General features: G+C 36.4%; 2 protein-coding genes across 2 annotated transcripts; both read left to right on the top strand.

Annotated features, from left to right (window-relative positions):
* The first annotated feature begins 2,067 nt into the window (after positions 1-2,067).
* LOC138403015 (uncharacterized) lies at positions 2,068-6,176 on the top strand. Its single transcript, XM_069501874.1, has 4 exons — positions 2,068-2,226; positions 3,031-3,496; positions 4,191-4,330; positions 6,065-6,176. Exons 1-4 carry the CDS (start codon positions 2,196-2,198, stop codon positions 6,115-6,117), a joined length of 690 nt encoding a protein of 229 aa, XP_069357975.1. The 5' UTR covers positions 2,068-2,195; the 3' UTR covers positions 6,118-6,176.
* Positions 6,177-11,004: 4,828 nt separating this feature from the next.
* Positions 11,005-19,287, top strand: LOC117986678 (follistatin-like). Its single transcript, XM_069501850.1, has 6 exons — positions 11,005-11,145; positions 13,461-13,656; positions 14,228-14,385; positions 16,447-16,677; positions 17,652-17,858; positions 18,697-19,287. The coding sequence occupies exons 1-6, from the start codon at positions 11,121-11,123 to the stop codon at positions 18,810-18,812; spliced, it is 933 nt and encodes a 310-aa protein (XP_069357951.1). The 5' UTR covers positions 11,005-11,120; the 3' UTR covers positions 18,813-19,287.
* The last annotated feature ends 888 nt before the right edge of the window (positions 19,288-20,175 follow it).

Here is a 20,175-nt window from a genome sequence, read left to right as displayed (position 1 = left end):
TTGGCCAAAATGAGTGGTTGCACAAGAATACCACAAAATATGACCAATCCCAACAATAATTGCGACTAGTGACTGCAGCAATATATTCACAATCTACACTAATATTATGTAGAGTTAAAGTTTGTAAGTTGGATGTTGGATTCAATCCCTAAGTGGTTTGTTTGTGTAGTCCACTTGGACGTAAAAAAACGTAGGTACCTACCAAAACATAATTTTCGGACTGGACTTGAACTTAGCTGCTGTAGAAGAACAAAATCGAGTAGGTAGGTAGGCAGTAGGCACCCCAAGAGCTTTCATATAAAATGACATGAATGGTGAAAATGATAGGTGAAAAAACTCTTAAAACTCCTGGTTAAATGGGTTCAGTAGTTTGTCGATTATAAACGAACAAATCCTAAAAAAGCAATTTCTAAAATAAGGTTAGATAATAATCAACGTTAAAAAATTTATTAGTCACGAAATCAGAAGGTAGACCGTATCATACCTATGACTATTAATTACCTATCTAGTTAATAGTAATTGTATAAGCTTACTTCCCCGGCCTTTCCCTCCCCTTTGAGGAAAAATGTCTTAGGGAATTTACGTTCAACCAATTGAACTTGTTCTAATAGGGAGGTCGTTTATCGATACTTTTTAAAATTGATATTTGTATTATTAACTTTCAAATAAACCTTATAAATATACTTAATTATAAAAAATCTAAAAACAAATAACGAAAATCTAAAACCACATCGATTTCACAGCGTATCATTGTACCCAATATATACCTACATTAAATTTAGTTTTTAAATTATTTTATAGGTCATACTTATATTTTTTTTAGTTTAGTGTAGATACCACCATTTTACTCAATTCAACGGTTTACTTTTGAATAGTTTCGGTAGCCAAATATTTTAATTCATTTTACCTACTATAATGTGGTGTGTAAATGTCATAAAAAAGTCAATTTAAGTTAAACTTGTTTAAATAAACAAAGAACCTGGTAAGGCAGCAGCTGCTGAAGCTGTTTCAAACAAGTTTTAGCCTCGATTAAATATAATAATAAAACGAAGATTTTTGTCTATATATTATTATTTTAGATAGAGAGCTGATGGCAGAAGTCTTTTTCTGGCAAAATACTTATAAGCTCCTTGACTAAAACTTCAATGCTTTTAAACTTTTAAATCGCGTCATTAAACGTAATCTAAGTCACAGTGTTTGAGTAATAATAATATACTTAACTAGCTTATGCTCGCGACTTCGTCCGCGTGGACTACACAAATTTCAAATCCCTATTTCACCCCCTTAGGGGTTGAATTTTCAAAAATCCTTTCTTAGCGGATGCCTACGTCATGAGAGCTAGCTGCATGCAAAATTTCAGCCTGATCCGTCCAGTAGTTTGAGCTGTGCGTTGATAGATCAGTCAGTCAGTCAGTCACCTTTTCCTTTTATATATTAAGATATACCAGAATATCAAGAATTTGACATCTGCTTGTCTGTCAAATGTTCTTTTGCCTATTTCTACTTAGATTAATACCTAAATCATTTTATACACTTTCACTAGCTCCTTGATAAAACTTTTTACTAATAATTTTCTTCGCCAAGTCAATAAGTAATTATATTAATTGTTGTTTCTGACTTTATGGTACTTATATTAAGGATTTGACATCTGGCACATGGCGTTGTATGTATATACTCAGATTACCACATAGATTCTCTAATGATTTACCACAAAATCTCATCGCCAGACTTCTTAAGTTACTGAATCAATGAGTTGTTTTTGACTTTATGGTATTTCAGCGTATCTACTCAACAAAACAAAACTGTTTACTTAACAAAATAACTTAAAAGTACACGATAAGTAGGGCAACAGTTACTGGTTCTTATTTTCAAACTTATTATTTTCGGGAAATCAGTGACATACCATGCCATCTCGTCATCATCTTTAAAACTTTATTACCTTTTCAAGCTCAACGAGCTCATCTATACGGAAACTGACACTAACTCCCTAACTATTCATTTGATCGATAAAAAATCCCACTACACTATAACCGAGTATGCCAGAAGAGCCTGAAGACGCGGGTAAGGCACTTTATAAACACTATACCGACGGGATTCTTTGCAGTATCGTGTCATACGACGCCGAGGTGAACCGCTTCGTAATAGACGTTAATATTAAAAAATATATATCAGTGTAAAATAAAATAGTTATAAACATGAATAAGTGGTGCCTGTTTTTAGCATTAGGTAAGTGCCCAATAAGAGTACTTTATCAATAAATAAACATTTAAGCACGTGCTTTACGCACGTGTTTTTGAACTTAGATTTTTTAAATAAATAAAAATATTTTTTAGTCTATTAAACTTTTACAAGTAGGTATTTTTGAATCGTCACAGGCATCTAGCACTGGTTTTATATAATATACAACCTATGTGATAGTCTAGTTGTTAGGACATCCGCCTTCTAATCGAAGGTCGGGGGTTCGATCCCGGGCACGCACCTCTAACTTTTCAGAGTTAGGTGCGTTTTTATTAATTAAATATCACTTGCTTTAACGGTAAAGGAAAACATCGTGAGGAAACCTGCATGCCTGAGAGTTTTCCATAATGTTCTCAAAGGTGTGTGAATGTACTTATACCTATTTGTCTAATTTAATGTTAAAAACCTGAATAGGTGAATGACAAAAGGCAAGGTCAAATACCTAATTGAAGTTTATAAATGTCGTTTTTAAGTTTAAATAATACATAATTATCTGTTTTTCTGTATCTACGTATCGGTAGGCACCTCATGTGATCCCAACGAGCTAAGGTTATTATGATCCGACGTCCGGAGTCAAATTTTTATCGTAATTACCTACTTCAATTTTTTTTTAATGTTTTGGCTTCAATTTATTTAAATTGGCCCAACAAATTGTACATAACAGATTTTTTGTGCTCTTGACTGATAAACATACACCAAAAATCTTTCGTGAAAAAATCACGATTAAATCACATTTTATTTTAATCTAACGATTTACCTTTTTTGAATGTACATTTTTCTTTTAATTCACAGCTGTTCTAAGCAATGAAGCTCTTGGCTTCAGCTACAGAAATAAACGACAAGCAGAAAGTAGTAGTGAATCTAATTCGGGGGATGAAGACTTAGAAGATAGATACGGATGGAACCGGCCCAACAGGCCTAACAGACCCAACTGGCAAGGACAGGGACAATTTCCAGGACAGAATCAATTCCCAGGACAGAATCAATTCCCAGGACAATGGCAATTGCCAGGACAATGGCAATTCCCAGGACAGAGTCAGTTCCCAAACCAGGGACAGAATCAGTTCCAAAACCAGGGACAGGGCCAGCTCCCAAACCAGGGACAAGGTCAATTGCCAAACCAGGGACAAGGTCAGTTACCAAACCAGGGCCAGGGTCAGCTCCCAAACCAGGGACAAGGTCAGTTACCAAACCAGGGCCAGGGTCAGCTCCCAAACCAGGGACAAGGTCAACAAAATTCAACGCCAACTCCTAATGCGTAAGTTTTTTATTTTACTTTGTTTTATCCATTTAGGAGAACGTGTCACTTTATGAACTCCTAAAACAAAAGTACAAAAAAACTGTTTAAAAAATAGTACCTTTATTTTCTCTTACCAAAACTTAGTACGCTTAAGTCCTTACTTGACATTTGTTTTTGCTCTGTGTTTTTGTTACACCTAAACTATTTTTACATAGCAAAAATGTTAACTAGCTACGACAATTAATAACGTTTTAAATCCATACTAATATTATGAATGCGAAAGTGTGTTTGTCTGTCTGTCTGTCTGCTAGTTTTTGCCGGCTCAACCGTTCAACCGATTTTGACGAAATTTGGTACAGAGATAGTTTGTATCCCGGGGAGGACATGGGCTTCTTTTTATCCCGGGAAATTAAAGAGTTCCCACGGAATTTTCAAAAACCTAAATCCACGCGGACGAAGTCGCGGGCATCATCTAGTAATGAATAACTTCACTTCAACACCTAGGTTACAGACGGGAGAGTCGAACGATCGACGCGTCTTTTCTGAAGTGCTGCATTATACTAATTAAGTATGTTTTCGAAAGTGATTCATATTATCTGGTGTTAAATATGAATATTAGATTTAGTCTGCCCTTAGGTTCCTTTATAAGGTACGAATATAAGAAATTAGTATTATTTTATAGCTTAATGTAAGTAATAAATTATGATTTCAGGGCTACCACCCAGTCGAACGACGCCCAGGTGTGCATGAGAGGCTGCCCAGTCACGTCCGAATACAACCCTGTCTGTGGTTCCAACAACGTTACGTACGACAACCCAGGACGTCTGGCTTGTGCTCAAGCCTGTGGAGTCAGTGAGTATTGTCACCTAGTCCTCCACTACTCTACATAGATCTCTGTACTGTAGGGACTTCCACACCGTGGTCTTGTGCCGCTTGTATCCAGCGGCCCAGCGGCTTCCTGCGACTGGTTTGATATGTTACTTGTAGACTATCTACCTAGTAGGAGGAGGGATAACATTGTGTTTCAGCCAGGCCATTACCGCTTTAGTTTCCTATAACCTCCCCCATTCTGACGTCCATTTTAGAGTGGATCATCATTGATCATTTACCGCCAGGTAAGATCGCACTTAAAGACACGATTGTATGTTAATAAAGAATTTAAACATATTAGGTGCAAGTAAAATTAATATATTCTTGTTTTGGAAGTCTTACTAATTACTTATTATTATAATTAGTCAGAGTTTTGCTTAGTGTGTACTTATATAAAGAAGAAAAAATAAGTGCTTCCTTTAGGTTATAGTTTTGAACCGATAAAATCCATATTAATATTATAAATGCGAAAGTGTGTCTGTCTATCTGTCAGTCTGTCTGCTAGCTTTTCAAGGCTCAACCGTTCAACCGATTTTGATGAAATTTGGTACAAAGTTAGCTTATATCCCGGGGAAGGAAATAGGCTAATTTTTATCCCGGAAAATTAAAGAGTTCCCACGGGATTTTAAAATCCTAAATGTACGCCGGTGAAGTCGCGGGCATCATCTAGTAAAACCCCATGTAATTATTTCATTAATTTTGTGTAATTACAAGAAAAAAGCATGGTAATATTGTTTGACTTGTTCTTTAAATAGCCGGAAGCGTATTTTATTTGTTACCTAATACCTCCAACATTATGGATTGCTTTGCATATAAATTTGTTATAGTCATTTATTTAGTCGATTGCTTTTTATTAGGGTTCCGTAACTGAATGGTGCCAACGGGACCCTATTACTAAAGCCTCCGCTGTCCGTCCGTCTGTCTGTCAGCGAGTTGTATCTCATGAACTGTAATAGGCGGAGAGATTAAATTCTCACAGAATGTGTATTTCCATTGCCGCTACTAACAAATATTAAAAATGGTACGGTACGGAACCCTTCGTGTGCGAGTCCGACTCGCACTTTACCGGTTTTAATTTATAATACGCTAAGACACTCAAATATCATACTTATTTACGAAGTCTATAGTTTTCCTCGTAGCTACATGCTATTAATCTCGTATTACTCGTAAACTAATTTAGCCATGTCATAAACGACCAGTTTACAAATTAAATAGCACGAGGCATCTTTGATACAAGAAACATTACAAAAAAAATATGATAATAGATTTTATAATATTTAAATATCAATAGGTGTCTAACTAAGTATTCAGTGATAACCGTGACATCTGCATTCTGCAGAACCAGAGTAGTCACTAATTAGAACACCTTTTTAGAAAGCCTTGTCTGCGTAGATTTAGTTATTTTAGTTTTTAGAAGTTTTTTTTAGTTATTAGAAAATAGAAATTCCATCCCAGGAATGTTTCCCACTCCGTGATAGATCAATGTGCAGTACGTTAATCCATGGCATGGTTTATCTGTGTCCAAAATTGTATTAAAAGCCGTTCTGTCTAAACTTTTCTGTTTGAGTTTGAGCCAAGCAACACAACTTCTGTATAAACTTTTCTCTACCATTATTAAGGAGGATTTTTGTAGGATTACTTACATACTTATTATATTTTATAGATTACATGTAGACTATTTTTGGTTTTCACTAATCACTCTCCTTTAATTTTCAGATGTGAATCTTCTGAGAGCTTCGCGTTGCCCCTCCACGGCTCCGGTTAACTAGATCGATTTATATTAAAGGTTTTGTAATTAGACTGATTTAAAATATACAATTGAAATCGATTTTAAGTATTTTGTGATTTCTCATAAATCTATTATGATTAGCAAGATTAGGTACCGTTGAAGTTATTTAGGTATCCATCAAAAAACCTGTGTAAGTGTAAAAAGTGAATAAGGCTGCAGAATAAAAATCAATATTCATACCAGTCTCCTTTAGTGTACTTATATAATGTATCTGTAACATGTGCAGGTTTTAACAAAACTAAGGGATACATAAAAATAATTAAAATTATATTTTCAGTAATATTAGAGCTCCAATTGAAATGGTACTTTTTTATGGTGGGTGCCAAACAACGAGTCACACCCACACACAGTGTGACTTGTTGGAAATCTATAGAATGTGTAGAAGGAGTACCTACCATTTTGTAGATTGGAGCTCTACTCGAGTCACTCTGTGACACGTTTGGGTGATTTCTGTCCTTATCCCCGCGACTTCGTCCGCGTGGACTACACAAATTTAAAACCCCTATTTTACCCCCTTTTACGGGTTGAATTTTCAAAAACCCTTTCTTAGCGGACATCTACGGCATAATAGCTTTCTGCATGCCCAGCCCGATCCGTCCAGTAGTTTGAGCTGTGCATTGATAGATCAGTCAGTCAGTCAGTAACCTTTTTATTTTATATACTTACTATATAGATAATAAGTAAACTACCTTTTGCCCGCCTTAGCTTAGCATTAGCAAGAATTAAGCATAGCAATGCGATCTGTGTGTCACGAACCTACAGGCGTACATTGATTTGATGGACGCATTGACATCTAGGAGGAATTAAGTGTGTGTGTGGTGCCGACTACAACTGTACAAAGTTTTTTTTAAATTAATAGACTAGCGCTTGGCTGCAATCAGACCTCAGGTGGCAAGTGATGATTCAGCCTAAGACGGAGCGCGCCTTCCAAGAAGATGCCTATTCACTCTTGACTTGAACCTTCAATACCTAAGCATACCTATTACAATTTAATTTTATAGTTACAGCTCAATCAGATGAACGATATTATGCGAACACATAGGTAGGTAGGTACTTAGTTAATAAGATAAATAGGAAGGTCCTAGCTACTCGCAATCATCTTTTTCTGCAAGAAAACGAGTTTTGTTAAAGTAACTTCATATTATTATTATAATGGGTCTTAACATTTTCAATTGCGAACCTTTTTTATTATAATACTTCCTGTTGCCCGCGAATTCGTCCGTGTGCCGCGGGAACGGTCTTTTCCCATGAATTTTCCAAAAAAATCTTTCATTTGTATGAAAGATTTTTTTGGCCTTTTACTGACAATTATTAACACAACAAAAAAGAAATCAGTGCAGCAGTCGAAGCGCAGTGACGCTGCGCTTTTTATAAATTGTTCTTAACTGCTTTACGTAATATACCTACATAGTTCATGTGGAACAAAATCACAAATAAAATATTCTTTCATCTTTTTCATTAATTTGCATAACAGTTTGTTAATTAGGTAAAGTTTAGTTTTGAAGTACTAGCTTTTTTCTTTCGTGTGATTTAGAATCGTAAAGAACCTCCATGGATTTTTTAAACACCCTTTCTTAGCCCTTAAAAAATCCTTCAAAAATCCTTTCTTACAGAGCATATAAAAACTGAAACTCAAATTCAAATCATAATAATTAATTACGTGTTGTTTTTTTTCAATTATAGTTACATGTATATTTCACAATAATATAAAAAATAACTCTCAAGTTTGTAGACCAATGCCTCTCTGTTTATCTGTCTGCTAGCTTCTCACAGCCTGTTTGCATCCCGGGAACGGACATATTATGCTACTTTATGTCCCGGAAAATCATTGAGTTCCCAAGAGATTTTTAAAGGTCCATGCATCGGTTTAACCGATTTTGCCGATACAGAGATACCTCTCGGGGATGGACATAGACTACATTTTATCCCGGAAAACGAAAAAAATCACACGAGATTTTTAAAACCCTAATTTGTAACCTTAAAACCTTAATAATAATTCCAGTTTCCATTGAACTTACTTCAGATTTGTCTGATTTGAACCGGGCTTTTAAATACTATACCATATTCGAATTTTACGTAATAGGTTAAACATCTTACTCGTTAAGTACCTTATGTTTTGTAATTTACAGTTTGTATTTTCGTCTTCGTTGCAAAATATTGTCCTTTACGGCGTTTACGCTCTTAGCACCGACGCATTCGCATAATGATCGGTTTAGTATTTGGTATCCGAGGTTTGATTCCAGGCATACACCTCTCACTCTTCGGAGTTATGTGCGTTTCAAGCAATTAAATTGCTTTAACAGTAAAGGAAAACATCTTGAGGAAACTAGAACTGCATGCCTGAGAGTTCTCCATAATGTTCTCAAAGGTGTGTGAAGTCTGCCAATCCGATCTTGGCCTGCGTAGTGTACCATAGGTACCTATGGCCTGAAACCCTTCACATTCTGTGAGGAGACCCATGCATGATTAATACTACAATCACAAAATAATTCTACACTAATATATATTTAATTTGTATTTAATATAATGCATGCCTTAGTATATAAGGTACTAGATGATACCCGCGACTTCGTCTGCGTTGATTTAGGTTTTTAAAAATCCCATGGGAATTCTTTAATTTTCCGGGATAAAAAGTAGCCTATGTCCTTCCCCGGGATGCAAGCTATCTCTGTACCAAATTTCACATGGCAGGTACATGTCTTACCTATACACATCAAATGATACTAATATATTATAGCAGTGTGTATTTGTGCCCGACGGCAAAGCCAAAAGGAAGGGTTATGATTTTAGCAGTCTATTTAAGTTAGGTAGGTAGGGTTAGGTTTAAGTTAAGTTAAGTTAGTGGTCTTAACTCTTACAATATTAACTGTTTGCTCGAATTTATTTTGTATGATTTTGTTAGGATATAAAACAAGAAAGAAATTAAGCCTACGGACTTTTGTCCTACAACTAGACGTCAGTCGACTACAAAGTCTACGAGTCTACGAAAGCGTTCGTAGCGCTACGATTTGTCAAAACTTAGTTCTTTTCTTGTTATTTTAACTGCAACTGTATTGTAACAAAAAAAATGATGAAATTTAATTTCGAAAAAATCTCAGTAGCAGCCTGGTCTTGGAGAACTGGCGGCGCACTACCTACTGTGCCTCAGAGGACACGTAAAGCCGTTGACTCTGCGCTTGGTCTCTCTCCGGTCATGTCGGATAGCCGTCCCATTAGATCTCACTCTACGATAGAGGATAAAGAAAATGCAACTGTGTTTGCGCATACGCTTGTGCGTAGTTGACTGATCGCTGTTGAGAATGACTGCTTTGGCCCAAATTCGGTCAAAGGAACAATATTAAGTATAATTGCAACCGTACACTACGCTAATCCTTGATTGTAATTTGTATCATTTATTTCGCAATATTGATAAAAATATCAACAGTCAGCTTTTAAGTTGTTCTGATACGCCTGTCGATATTTCATAAACAAGAATGTGTACGTAATTAATTGCTATTGTGACCAAGTAGTGATATGGCAGAGCTCCCTCGTAAGTATTACGACCTCCCTGGCGCAGTGGTAAGCGCTGTGGTCTAATTAGTGAGAGATCCCGGGTTCGATTCCTGGCTGGGGTTTGGAATTTTATAATTTCTAAATTTTTGGTCTGGTCTTGTGGGAGGCTTCGGCCGTGGTTACCACTCTACCGGCAAAGCCGTGCCACCAAGCGATTTAGCGTTCTGATACGATGCCGTATAGAAACCAAAGGGGCGTGGATTTAATAAAAAACTGCCATACCCCGTCCAGGTTACCTCACCGGACAGCCCACTACCATCTTAGACTGCATCATCACTTACCACCGGGTGAGATTGCAGATCAAGGGCTGAGTTATATCTGAATAAATAAATAAAAAGTAGGTCATAGTGCCCACGTCGATTTCTGGCCAAGTGGCAGGCTTCACAGTTCACACACCTGTAGGTAAAAAAACGTGCAGAACTCTCAAACATGCAGCAACAATTTACAAATATTAATTATATTATCTAACAACATAGACAAGGTAAGTAGGTAAGTATATCAATCACGGAGACAGCAAAACAGTGATTCAAGATCGACCTTGCAGTATGTACTTCAATGCTAACAGTCGTAACAGTAGATCCGGCGGGCACTGATTCAGATTTAGCACTGTATTAATCCATACTAATATTATAAATGCGAAAGTGTGTCTGTCTGTCTGTCTGTCTGCTAGCTTTTCACGGCTCAACCGTTCAACCGATTTTGATGAAATTTGGTACACAGTTAGCTAATATCCTGGGGAAGGACATAGACATACTTTTTATCCCGGAAAATTCAGGAGTTCCTATGGGATTTAAAGAAAACCTAAATCCACGCGGACGAAGTCGCGGGCATCGTCTAGTAATTAATAATTGAGACGCAATTTCTTAGATTATTTCTAGATAGATAGACACTTTCGCATTTATAATATTAGTATGGATTTTCAAAAATAAGCACTGGCATTTTCTAATAGCAATAAACATGCAATAAAGATTGCAATAATGAATCATAATGTATTATAATGATATTTGGTATTTTTGCAATGGCAACAAAATAATGGCAATAATTGCAAGTCGGCAAAGGTTAACAGTTGAAAGTGACCGTAAAAGTAAATCATGCGTCAGAAATTAAGTTTGAAGACATCATCATTTAAGTACTTAGGTACCTACCTACTTATACCTACTGGACTACCTACTGTTTGTTATAAATTTTCTATTGGTATTTTATTGGCGCATTTGACTGGATAGAAATTGGAGACAGGTGGTAGCTAATGACTTCAGCGGGTTTTTCTAGCGAATCGCATATAACTCTTATAAGTCTATACACGTTGATGCTAGGACTCATTACGAAACGTAACTTAGCCGCGACCAGTGATATAACGATTTCACACGTGATTGTGAATGAACCACAACTGAGATATTATATTCATTTAAAGGTGAACTACGTATTTAAAAAATGAAGAATTTAACGCCAGTGATTTGTAAGTCATTTTTATGTTACCTATACTAAGTATTTTGTTACTATTGTAAAACTTTGTTAGCTCAGTGAATGGTTTAAATAAGCAAACATTAGCTAGTACACATTTTTATCCTTAAACCTAGGTACAGCTGGTAGAGATCACGTAGTCAATTCAATAACCACGGTCATTCACGAAAATTGAACGATGTCCTATACTTATTATCATCATCATCATGATCAATCCATAGCCGGCTCACTACAGTTGCACGGTCTCCTCTCAGTATGAGAAGGCCATAGTCCACCACGCTGGCCAAGTGCGGATTGGTAGACTTCACACACCTTTGAGAACATTATGGAGTATCACGGCTTACAGCCTATTGTGTTAGATGAAGATAAGTTACCTGCCTACAAGATGCCGATGTATTCTCTACTTAAAAGTAGTTAGGTACTCATATTTAAGGTGGTTGGTGCGGCGCGGTGAAGGGAAAAACTGTTTGTCGTGGAAAAACAATGGGACATGCAGATCGCATTAGCGCTTTGCTTCTAATGTGAGATACCTACTAGTAGGGTTGCCACGCCCGAAAATGTCAAAAAGCTGGCTGTACATGAGGCTTCGACTCCTAAAAAACTATATCGCCCGAACGAATTCCAGTTTGTAAATTATTTTAATGGCTTTGTAGAGGAAGACTATCAATAAAATAGTTATCATTATTTATTAGATATTGTTAACAAGTTACGTTGGGCCATAGTATACGTAAGGTCGATACACATTGACACAGAGTCGATGCGAAAAGATAATCTAAAATTTCACATTAGCATACTTATTATTGGGCTCTTTCCCCACATACGAGTACATACATAAACGACCGAGAAAAAAACGCGCTTTGTATGGATTTTCGATCGGTGCGTGTGCAAGGCCAGGATCTCAAACGCGACGAGGCTTCAGTAGAATCCTGAACCAGAGTGAACTTAAAGTGAGGGATTTCTCGGTTTGATCCTGAATCGACGATATAAATAATAAAAATACTTAATAATAAAAAATAATAAGACGCGCGAATCCGTACGCGTTTGTGAAGAATTTGACGTTTCGCTTCGATTTGTCTTAGATGTCACTGTGAATCGACCTTAAGTCGTGATTAGCGAATATCTATGAAATATAGCCACCGGTTCTATGAACAATTAAATTACGGTCGTGGTTTTACGGAACTTAATCGTTTACAAATTATAATATGAATTCTGATTATTAAATTATACGAGCTTAAACGAGTTTATGTATACGTCTCATCTTCTATTCGCACACTGCGTAGGGTTCTTTTGGAATAACAAAACATTAACTTTACATGCATATAAACTTTAATCTCCTAAATTTTTTTTTTAATATTAAGTAGGTAGTAACTATATATTTCGATTTTATTTTCCAATAATTATAAATTGGTTTTTCGAGTTAGGAGCCTTCCACTTAGCCAGTAGTTAATATTTTGTATTATTAATATAATATAATATTATATTTATTTAGAAAGAATATATACAGTTTACAACATGTTTAGGTGTAATCATAAACTTTAAATCATTAGTTTTTCCGTACACCAATGCCGTCGACAGTAGATACCTACACGTAACACAAATTCATTGGTATACTTAATACTTAAAAGCTAAATAACAATTACTTATAAACTTATAAATGGGTGTATGATTGTGATTAATAAACAATTTTTGATTTTGATTTTTATATCTATTAACTTAAAATAATAATAACACAATTCTATTAAATAAACTTAAATCTAAATTAAAAGTACTTAAAAATATTAAAATAAAACATACAAACTTAAATAAACCTTACCAACTTAAAATTAAACGTCGTTAAAAAGTCCGCCCCTGGTTGCCCCTTGGCCAAAGGTGCCCTATATTTATTATTTCTGACTTAGTACCTATTATACTACTTAACATGGTGTTTTATCTCAACATACTGGCAACTTAGACCAGCTTGAAGTTATTGAGCAAGAAGAATAGATAGGTAATGGGTACACTTTTGCATCGAAATTAATAAGGATGTAACTAAGTACCTACATCATCATTATCATTAATATCAACTCAGGCTCACTACACACAGGCAGAGGCAGACTTCACACACCTTGAGGACATTATGGAGAACTCTCAGGCAAGTTTTCCTCCCGACGTTTTCCTTCACCTTTAAATGCCATTAATGTAAGTGATAGGTAAGTAAATAAACGCACTTAAATCCGAAAAGATAGAGGTGCGTGTGGGGTTGAACCTCGGACACCCGGGGCCTTGAGTTATTGAAAATGTTTAACTCTGTGAAATTTTCGTACTTTACAGTTCTTCTGATAGTAAGTTACCAAAAAGTGTTAAGCCGAAGATTAAAAAACGCCATAGACGGTAATCTATATTATGAAGAGTTCGCCCAACCATATTCGATAAGCAACGGGCCTGCCCCTTATCAAGGCTCAGAATATGATGATGCATATTCTGATGAAAATGAATATAATCACCGTATAATATTTCCTGCTGTAGAGTAAGTTGAAATTATCTGTTGTACTCGTAACCTACTCTCAAAATCAATGAATAAGTCTCAATCAGAAACCTATATATTTTCCATTTTCACAATTATTTCGAAGTAAGCAGCAACTTAGTTTTTCTTTTATACTTAAAAAAATCCCACAGTCAATAATTTTATTTTAGACTTGCCTTTACACAAGTTTAAAAATGTATTGAGGTGTGCTCTTCATAAAAGCAAGCATGATACACAATCATTCATATCATTGTGTACCACAATCGAAGATTGAGGAGTGCGGGCGATGCATGTCGCATGCTGCACGTTATATACAGCATATTGCATTTGGTTCATTGTATAAGTTGATTAAGAAAAATAAATATTTTATTGGTATAGATAGATCATGGACAGTTAATTATGTTCTCTTTCTTTATTAACACATAATATACCTTAAAAGATTATAATTTAATAGGGAATTTTTCATTGTAGATCTTCCTATTTTCGGTAATCATTCATCTAAGGTTTCCGGTAACAATTTTTCATAGCCTATCGTTTTAGCGGGTTTTAATGACAATTATTGTAAAATTTTCAGTTGGAGTGACGGAATACCTAGTCTCACGGCAAAAAGAAAAATCCAACAATGTACAACTACTTGTCAACCAGACTCGGCGTCCCAGCCTGTCTGTGCCACGGACGGTGTCACTTACCACAATCTGGAACATTTGCAATGCTTCATGAGGTGTGGAGTAGGTAAGCGCCTCATAATTTATTGATATGCTAAAAACTCGGCTACAGTTTAGGTAGTTTTATTACCGTATCTTAAATTTTATTTTAAATCTTGGAAAATATATAACACTGTGCTTTCTAGAACTGTTCATAATCATAGGTAATTGTGTTCTAGTTCTATCAGAATGAACTAGCCTGGTATATGTAGGTACTGTTGTAACTTGTAATCTATGGCAGAGGGATATTTCATACAGTCGGTCGACGAAGATCAACTATAGTCCGCGACAGGTCCAGATGTCAATCGGGGTATGACAAACGCGTTCGCCCGCAGCGGGTTAGCGCGGGTGTGAGGGGCGTCCCCACCCCGGTTGCCATCTCAATCTGTCGCGAACTATAGATAGATGATGACAGACTAGATAATACCCGCGACTTCGTACGCTTAGATTTACTTTTTTAAAAATCCAATGGAAACTCTTTGATTTTTCCGGGATAAAAAGAAGCCTTTCCTTCCGCACCGGTCAATTGTCTCTGTACCACATTTCGTTAAAACTTGTTAAACGGTATGGTAACGTGAAAAGACAGACATACATATTTTCGCACCTATAATATTAGTATGGATTACAGGCGAGTTGGTGGAGGAATTAGACTGGCAGAAGTCGGCACGACAATTTGTTTAGTAGTGGATCAGTCGTTCTAGCATCTACTAGGTACAACTTAAAAGCAAGCTCGTCTGCAAACATTAAGGGCGACGTTCTACTTTATGTTCCTACTAGCTAATGCTCGCCACTTCGTCCGCGTGGACTACATACATTTCAAGCCCCTAATTAACCCACTTAGGGGTAGAATTTCGAAATGTCTCCAGGACCAGTGGTTTATAGGCTGTGCGTTGATAATATTAAGTCAGTCAGTCAGGACTTTGAATTTTATATGCATAAAATACAGATTTATTCTCTGCCTTACTTACTTGATTTTTTTTAAATCCGTGGTTTACGGTCTTCACCAGCTATACTTACATAAATATAAGTATTTGACTTTGACTATTAACTAAAATGTTTTATGTAAGGTTCAACCGACAGTTTCGGCACTATAATGATATATTATTAGGTATAAGTAATTATAGTTTTTTTGTACTGAATACACACGGATGCCACCATTTAAGTCTTGTTATGTACGGAACGCCAAAAAGAATTAATTTTTACTATAATCTGGGCCTCTGACGGTGTTTATTAATGTTGTGTTTTGTTTTGAGTTTTTAAACTACGCAACGGATTTTAATGCGGTTTCTGATTCAAGAGGGAGGTTTAAGTTTGATTTAACTACGCTTGATTTAATATTATTTTGTTAAAATATGACGATAATTATTGTTTTGGACAAGTCTAAGGCCTAACTGTCATGTTTCGAAAGAATCTTAAGTCTATAAGTTTATTTTAATAGTCAGAGGTACCTAATATGTATTCTTCCATCGTAGAAAATTTACTAAACTGTAAAGTACGAGTACCTACCTACGTCAATGACGGTTATGTTGTCTGTAAATAATACAACATTGTGATCTTTTTAACTACGCCGGAACTCATGGTGGTTTTCCCAAGTTTATTTAAGTTTTACGTATTTGCGTACATACGAAATGTAACAGTTAAGTAGGCATACCTAGGTACATCTGATATATTCATCTATTCAAACGCAGAATTTAATATAGATTAAGAATATAAGAAAACTGATGAACTATCTATTAGTCAATTCTACAAATAAAAAAATGCATAATAGTTAAGAAAATATCTTCGAGTCCGTACATACACAAATCACTTACAGGATAAAATCTCATAAATTTATTAAATTAGTCGCACGCATCATCTGGTATATTTTAAAGTTAAGGCTTACTACTTTGTCCGTGTGGATTTAGGTTTTTATAAATTTTTCGGAATAAAAAGTAGCCTATGATGTCCATCCCCAGGATGCAAACTATCTCTGTACCTTTCGACAAAATCAATTTATTGGATGGGCCGTGAAAAGCTGGCAGACAGACAGAAAGACAGACACACTTTTAAAAGCATTTATAATATTACTCTTTATGGATTTCCTTCACAGACCTTCACATACGCCAGCTATCACCATGTCCAGGCTGGAGTGGTACCACTGCGAGATCAATACAGCTGCCGCAAAGCACTACAGCTACTACCTCTACAACTACATTTGACAACCTGCAGGATTGTATGTCATCTTGCCCTACCACGCCAGAGTATAACCCTGTGTGCGGCAGCGATGGCGTTACATACGACAACCCTGGAAAACTGACATGTGCACAATGGTGTGGAAAAAGTAAGTTCGATCATCGATTTTTTATTCCATTGCAAGTTAGCCTTTGACTGTAATCTCACATGCTGGTAGGTAAGTGACGATGCTGTCTCAAATCAAGACTAAGGAGCCTTATCGGTTTCTACACGGCATCGTACCAGAACGCTAAATTGCTTGGCGGCACGCCTTTTCCTATAGGGTGCAAACTAGCCATGGCCATAGCCTCCCACCAGACCAGACCAGAGACAATTTAGAAAGTATAATATCCCAAGTTACCCCTGCCGGGAATCTTACCCGATACCTTTCACTTATAAGATGGCGCTCACCACTACGTCAGGACGGTCGTCAGTACCCAGTAGTGTGGCTGTATTACTCTTCATTCATTCATTAAATTTAAGGGCATCGACTACATATTTTGTAGCTGGTGTCCCTAACTATAAAGCTAGGCGTGGACTTAGGTTTTTCCATGAGAACTCTTTGATTTTCCGAGATGAAACGTCACCTTTGCTTTGTCCAAGATGAACGCTAGCATGGTTCAGCCACTCTACTCGTGTGGTTCAGCGGTTGAGCCGGGAAAAGATGATAGACGCACTTCAAGATGGCTTCAAAAACAGTTATTGACGGAGACCCTATTTTCACGTTCTCCTTGTATTAATAACTAGCGACCCGCACCGGTTTCGCACGGGTAACTTATTATAATTTTCGTAAGAATTTCGTAATTTTTTTGTAATACAATATAGCCTTAGTCACTCAGAAATAATGTAGCTTCCTACTGGTGAAAGAATTTTTAAAATCGGTTCAGTAGTTCCAGATTTTACCCCTTACAAACAAACTTACAAACTTTATTTCTTTATAAGATTAGTATTTAAGTATTGATTTCTTAGTAAAGTAATTGTACTAATGTAATTTAATGATGCAGTAATAATTATTTCGGACCTACTTACTGTGTGTTAAAAGTGCAGTTTAGACTTACATTTTGTTTCGTTCCATTATTACAGATGTTCAAGTATCTCGTCGGTTGCCATGTCCGAAAACAAAATCTACAGCTCAGCCGTTCAGCACTTCGACCACTCCTAGAAGTATACAAGTACGCGTGTGTATGAGATCTTGTCATACCGACCCACAATACGACCCTGTTTGCGGCACTAATAAGGAAACCTTCTACAACTTGTCGAGGTTGCAGTGCGCTATTAGCTGTGGACTTGGTAAGCGTTTGTAATTCCATCTTGAAACAAAACTTGAACGATGTTCGATATAATCGTAAGGCATGGTGTTTCTACATTCGAGTTAACTTTGACTGAGACTATTTTTTCTGCTTTACTTTGCTCATCTTATTGTGATTTTCTTCGCATTGTCCGCTATCTTTGCTTTTAATTTAATATACTTATATTAATAATCTTCTTAGTTTGTTATCAGTACCCTTATTATAAATGCGAGAGTGTGTTTGTTTGTCGGTTTATTGGTTTGTTGGTTTGTTGGTTTGTCCTTCAACCACGTCGCAACGGTGCAACGGATTGACGTGATTTTTTGCATGGGTATAGATAAAGACCGGCAGAGTGAGATAGGCTAATATCCCGGAAAATAAAACAGTTCCCACGGGATTTTTAAAAAACCTAAATCCACGCAGACGAAGTCGAGGGCATCAGCTAGTATATAATATTAGCTGATGCTCGCGACTTCGTTCGCATGGATTTAGGTATTTTTAAATCTTAGGTGAACTCTTTTATTTTCCGGGATAAATAGTACCCTATGTCACTCTCCAGGTCTTTATTTATAACCATGCAAAAAATCACTTCAATCCGTTGCACCGTTGCGACATGATTGAAGGACAAACCAACAAACCAACAAACAAACACTTTCGCATCTACAATAAGGGTACTGAGGTACTGATTCTGTGATAATCATGTATTTTTAACATCATCTAACTCCTTTCTAACTAAACTTTGAGCATTACTTTTTTTTTTAAATAGAAAGTGCTTTTGAATCGTGATTTGCATTTACCTGTTACCATCATCATCTATTTTACCTGAAAATCTTTTTCAGATGTGTCGCTGTTAAAGCCAGTAGCGTGCCACATTGAACAGAATTCAGGTACTGATGGCAAGGAGGAAAACGACGACGAAGACTTTGATATGGACATAAGATATAAGCATACATAGTAAAAGTGCTTTATAATTATTAGGTACCTTAACAATTTTTTGGGTAGAAAGGAAGAGGAAACTCCTAAATAATATACCTACACTATTCATCATCATCATTCATCATGATCAACCCATCGCCGGCTCACTTTAGAGTGAGAAGGGTTTTGGCCATAGTCTACCACGCTGGCCATGTGCCGATTGGTAGACTTCACACACCTTTGAGAACATTATGGAGAACTCTCAGGCATGCACGTTTCCTCGCGGAAACGGTACTTTTGGCCCACCGAACTTATTTCCCATACCTGTTTGGTATTAAACTGTTCTCTGAAATATTTTTGATACCAATGAGCTTTACTTTTCTCTCGAAATAACCGTAAACCTACGTTTTATCTAGAATAATAATAATTTATTAATTGTACCGATCAGTATGTAATGATTGTGATAAATTATAGTTTATTTGAATGCTCATTATTAAATAAATTATTAAACCCTATGATGTCTCTCTTATTTCCTCACTGGTACTTAACTTAATTATTAAAAATACTTATATTGGGTTTGGTCATTATCAAGCTGTCAAATTTTATCTACTGTAGGGTGTATGTCCTTACATAATAAAAGGACAATCTAAAGATTGTTCTAGGCAGTGCTTCTCGTTTTTCTATTCGTTATATTCCTTGTTTTAAGGTTTCGCTTGATTCCAAATCCATCCATACTTAATATTATAAATGCGAAAGTGTGTCTGTCTGTCTTACGTCCCAGGGAAGGACATAGGCTACTTTTATCCCGGAAAATCAAAGAGTTCTCACGGGATCTAAAAAAACCTAAATTCACGTAGACGAAGTCGCGGGCATCCTCTAGTACTTACATATTTTGATAATTATTCCGTCGAGTATACATCCATTCTGCATGACCTCCTGTCGCAGGAATGACCGCTGTGGTCTTGTAAGCGGGAGGTCCTGGGTTTGATTTCTGGCAGGAGCGATTTGGATATAGAATTTCTAAATTCTCTCTGGTCTGGTCTGATGGGAGACTTCGACCGGGGCTAGTTACCACCAAACCAGCAAAGCTGTACCTGGCGGTAGCTATTTAGCGTCCCAGTACGATGCAGTTGCGTCGAAACCGGTTAAGGTAAAAAAACCGGTCAAGTGCGAGTCAGGCTCGCGCAACGAGAGTTCCGTACTACAGTAGTATTTTCCGACATTTTGCATGATAATCCAAAAACTATGATGCACAAAAATAAATAAAAATCTGTTTTAGAATGCACAAGTGAAGCCCTTTCATATGATACCGCACTTGATATAGTTATCTTACTTCGAAAATTGAAAATACTTTATTAGTTCATGACCACAATTTAATTTTTTTGTATGATGTAACCACAAAT

The sequence above is a fragment of the Maniola hyperantus genome, chromosome 11 (genome assembly GCF_902806685.2).
Source record: "Maniola hyperantus chromosome 11, iAphHyp1.2, whole genome shotgun sequence".
In the NCBI taxonomy this organism is placed as follows: Eukaryota; Metazoa; Arthropoda; class Insecta; order Lepidoptera; family Nymphalidae; genus Maniola; species Maniola hyperantus.
Note: the sequence above shows the minus strand (reverse complement) of the source record. Positions and strands in the feature narration are given on the sequence as shown.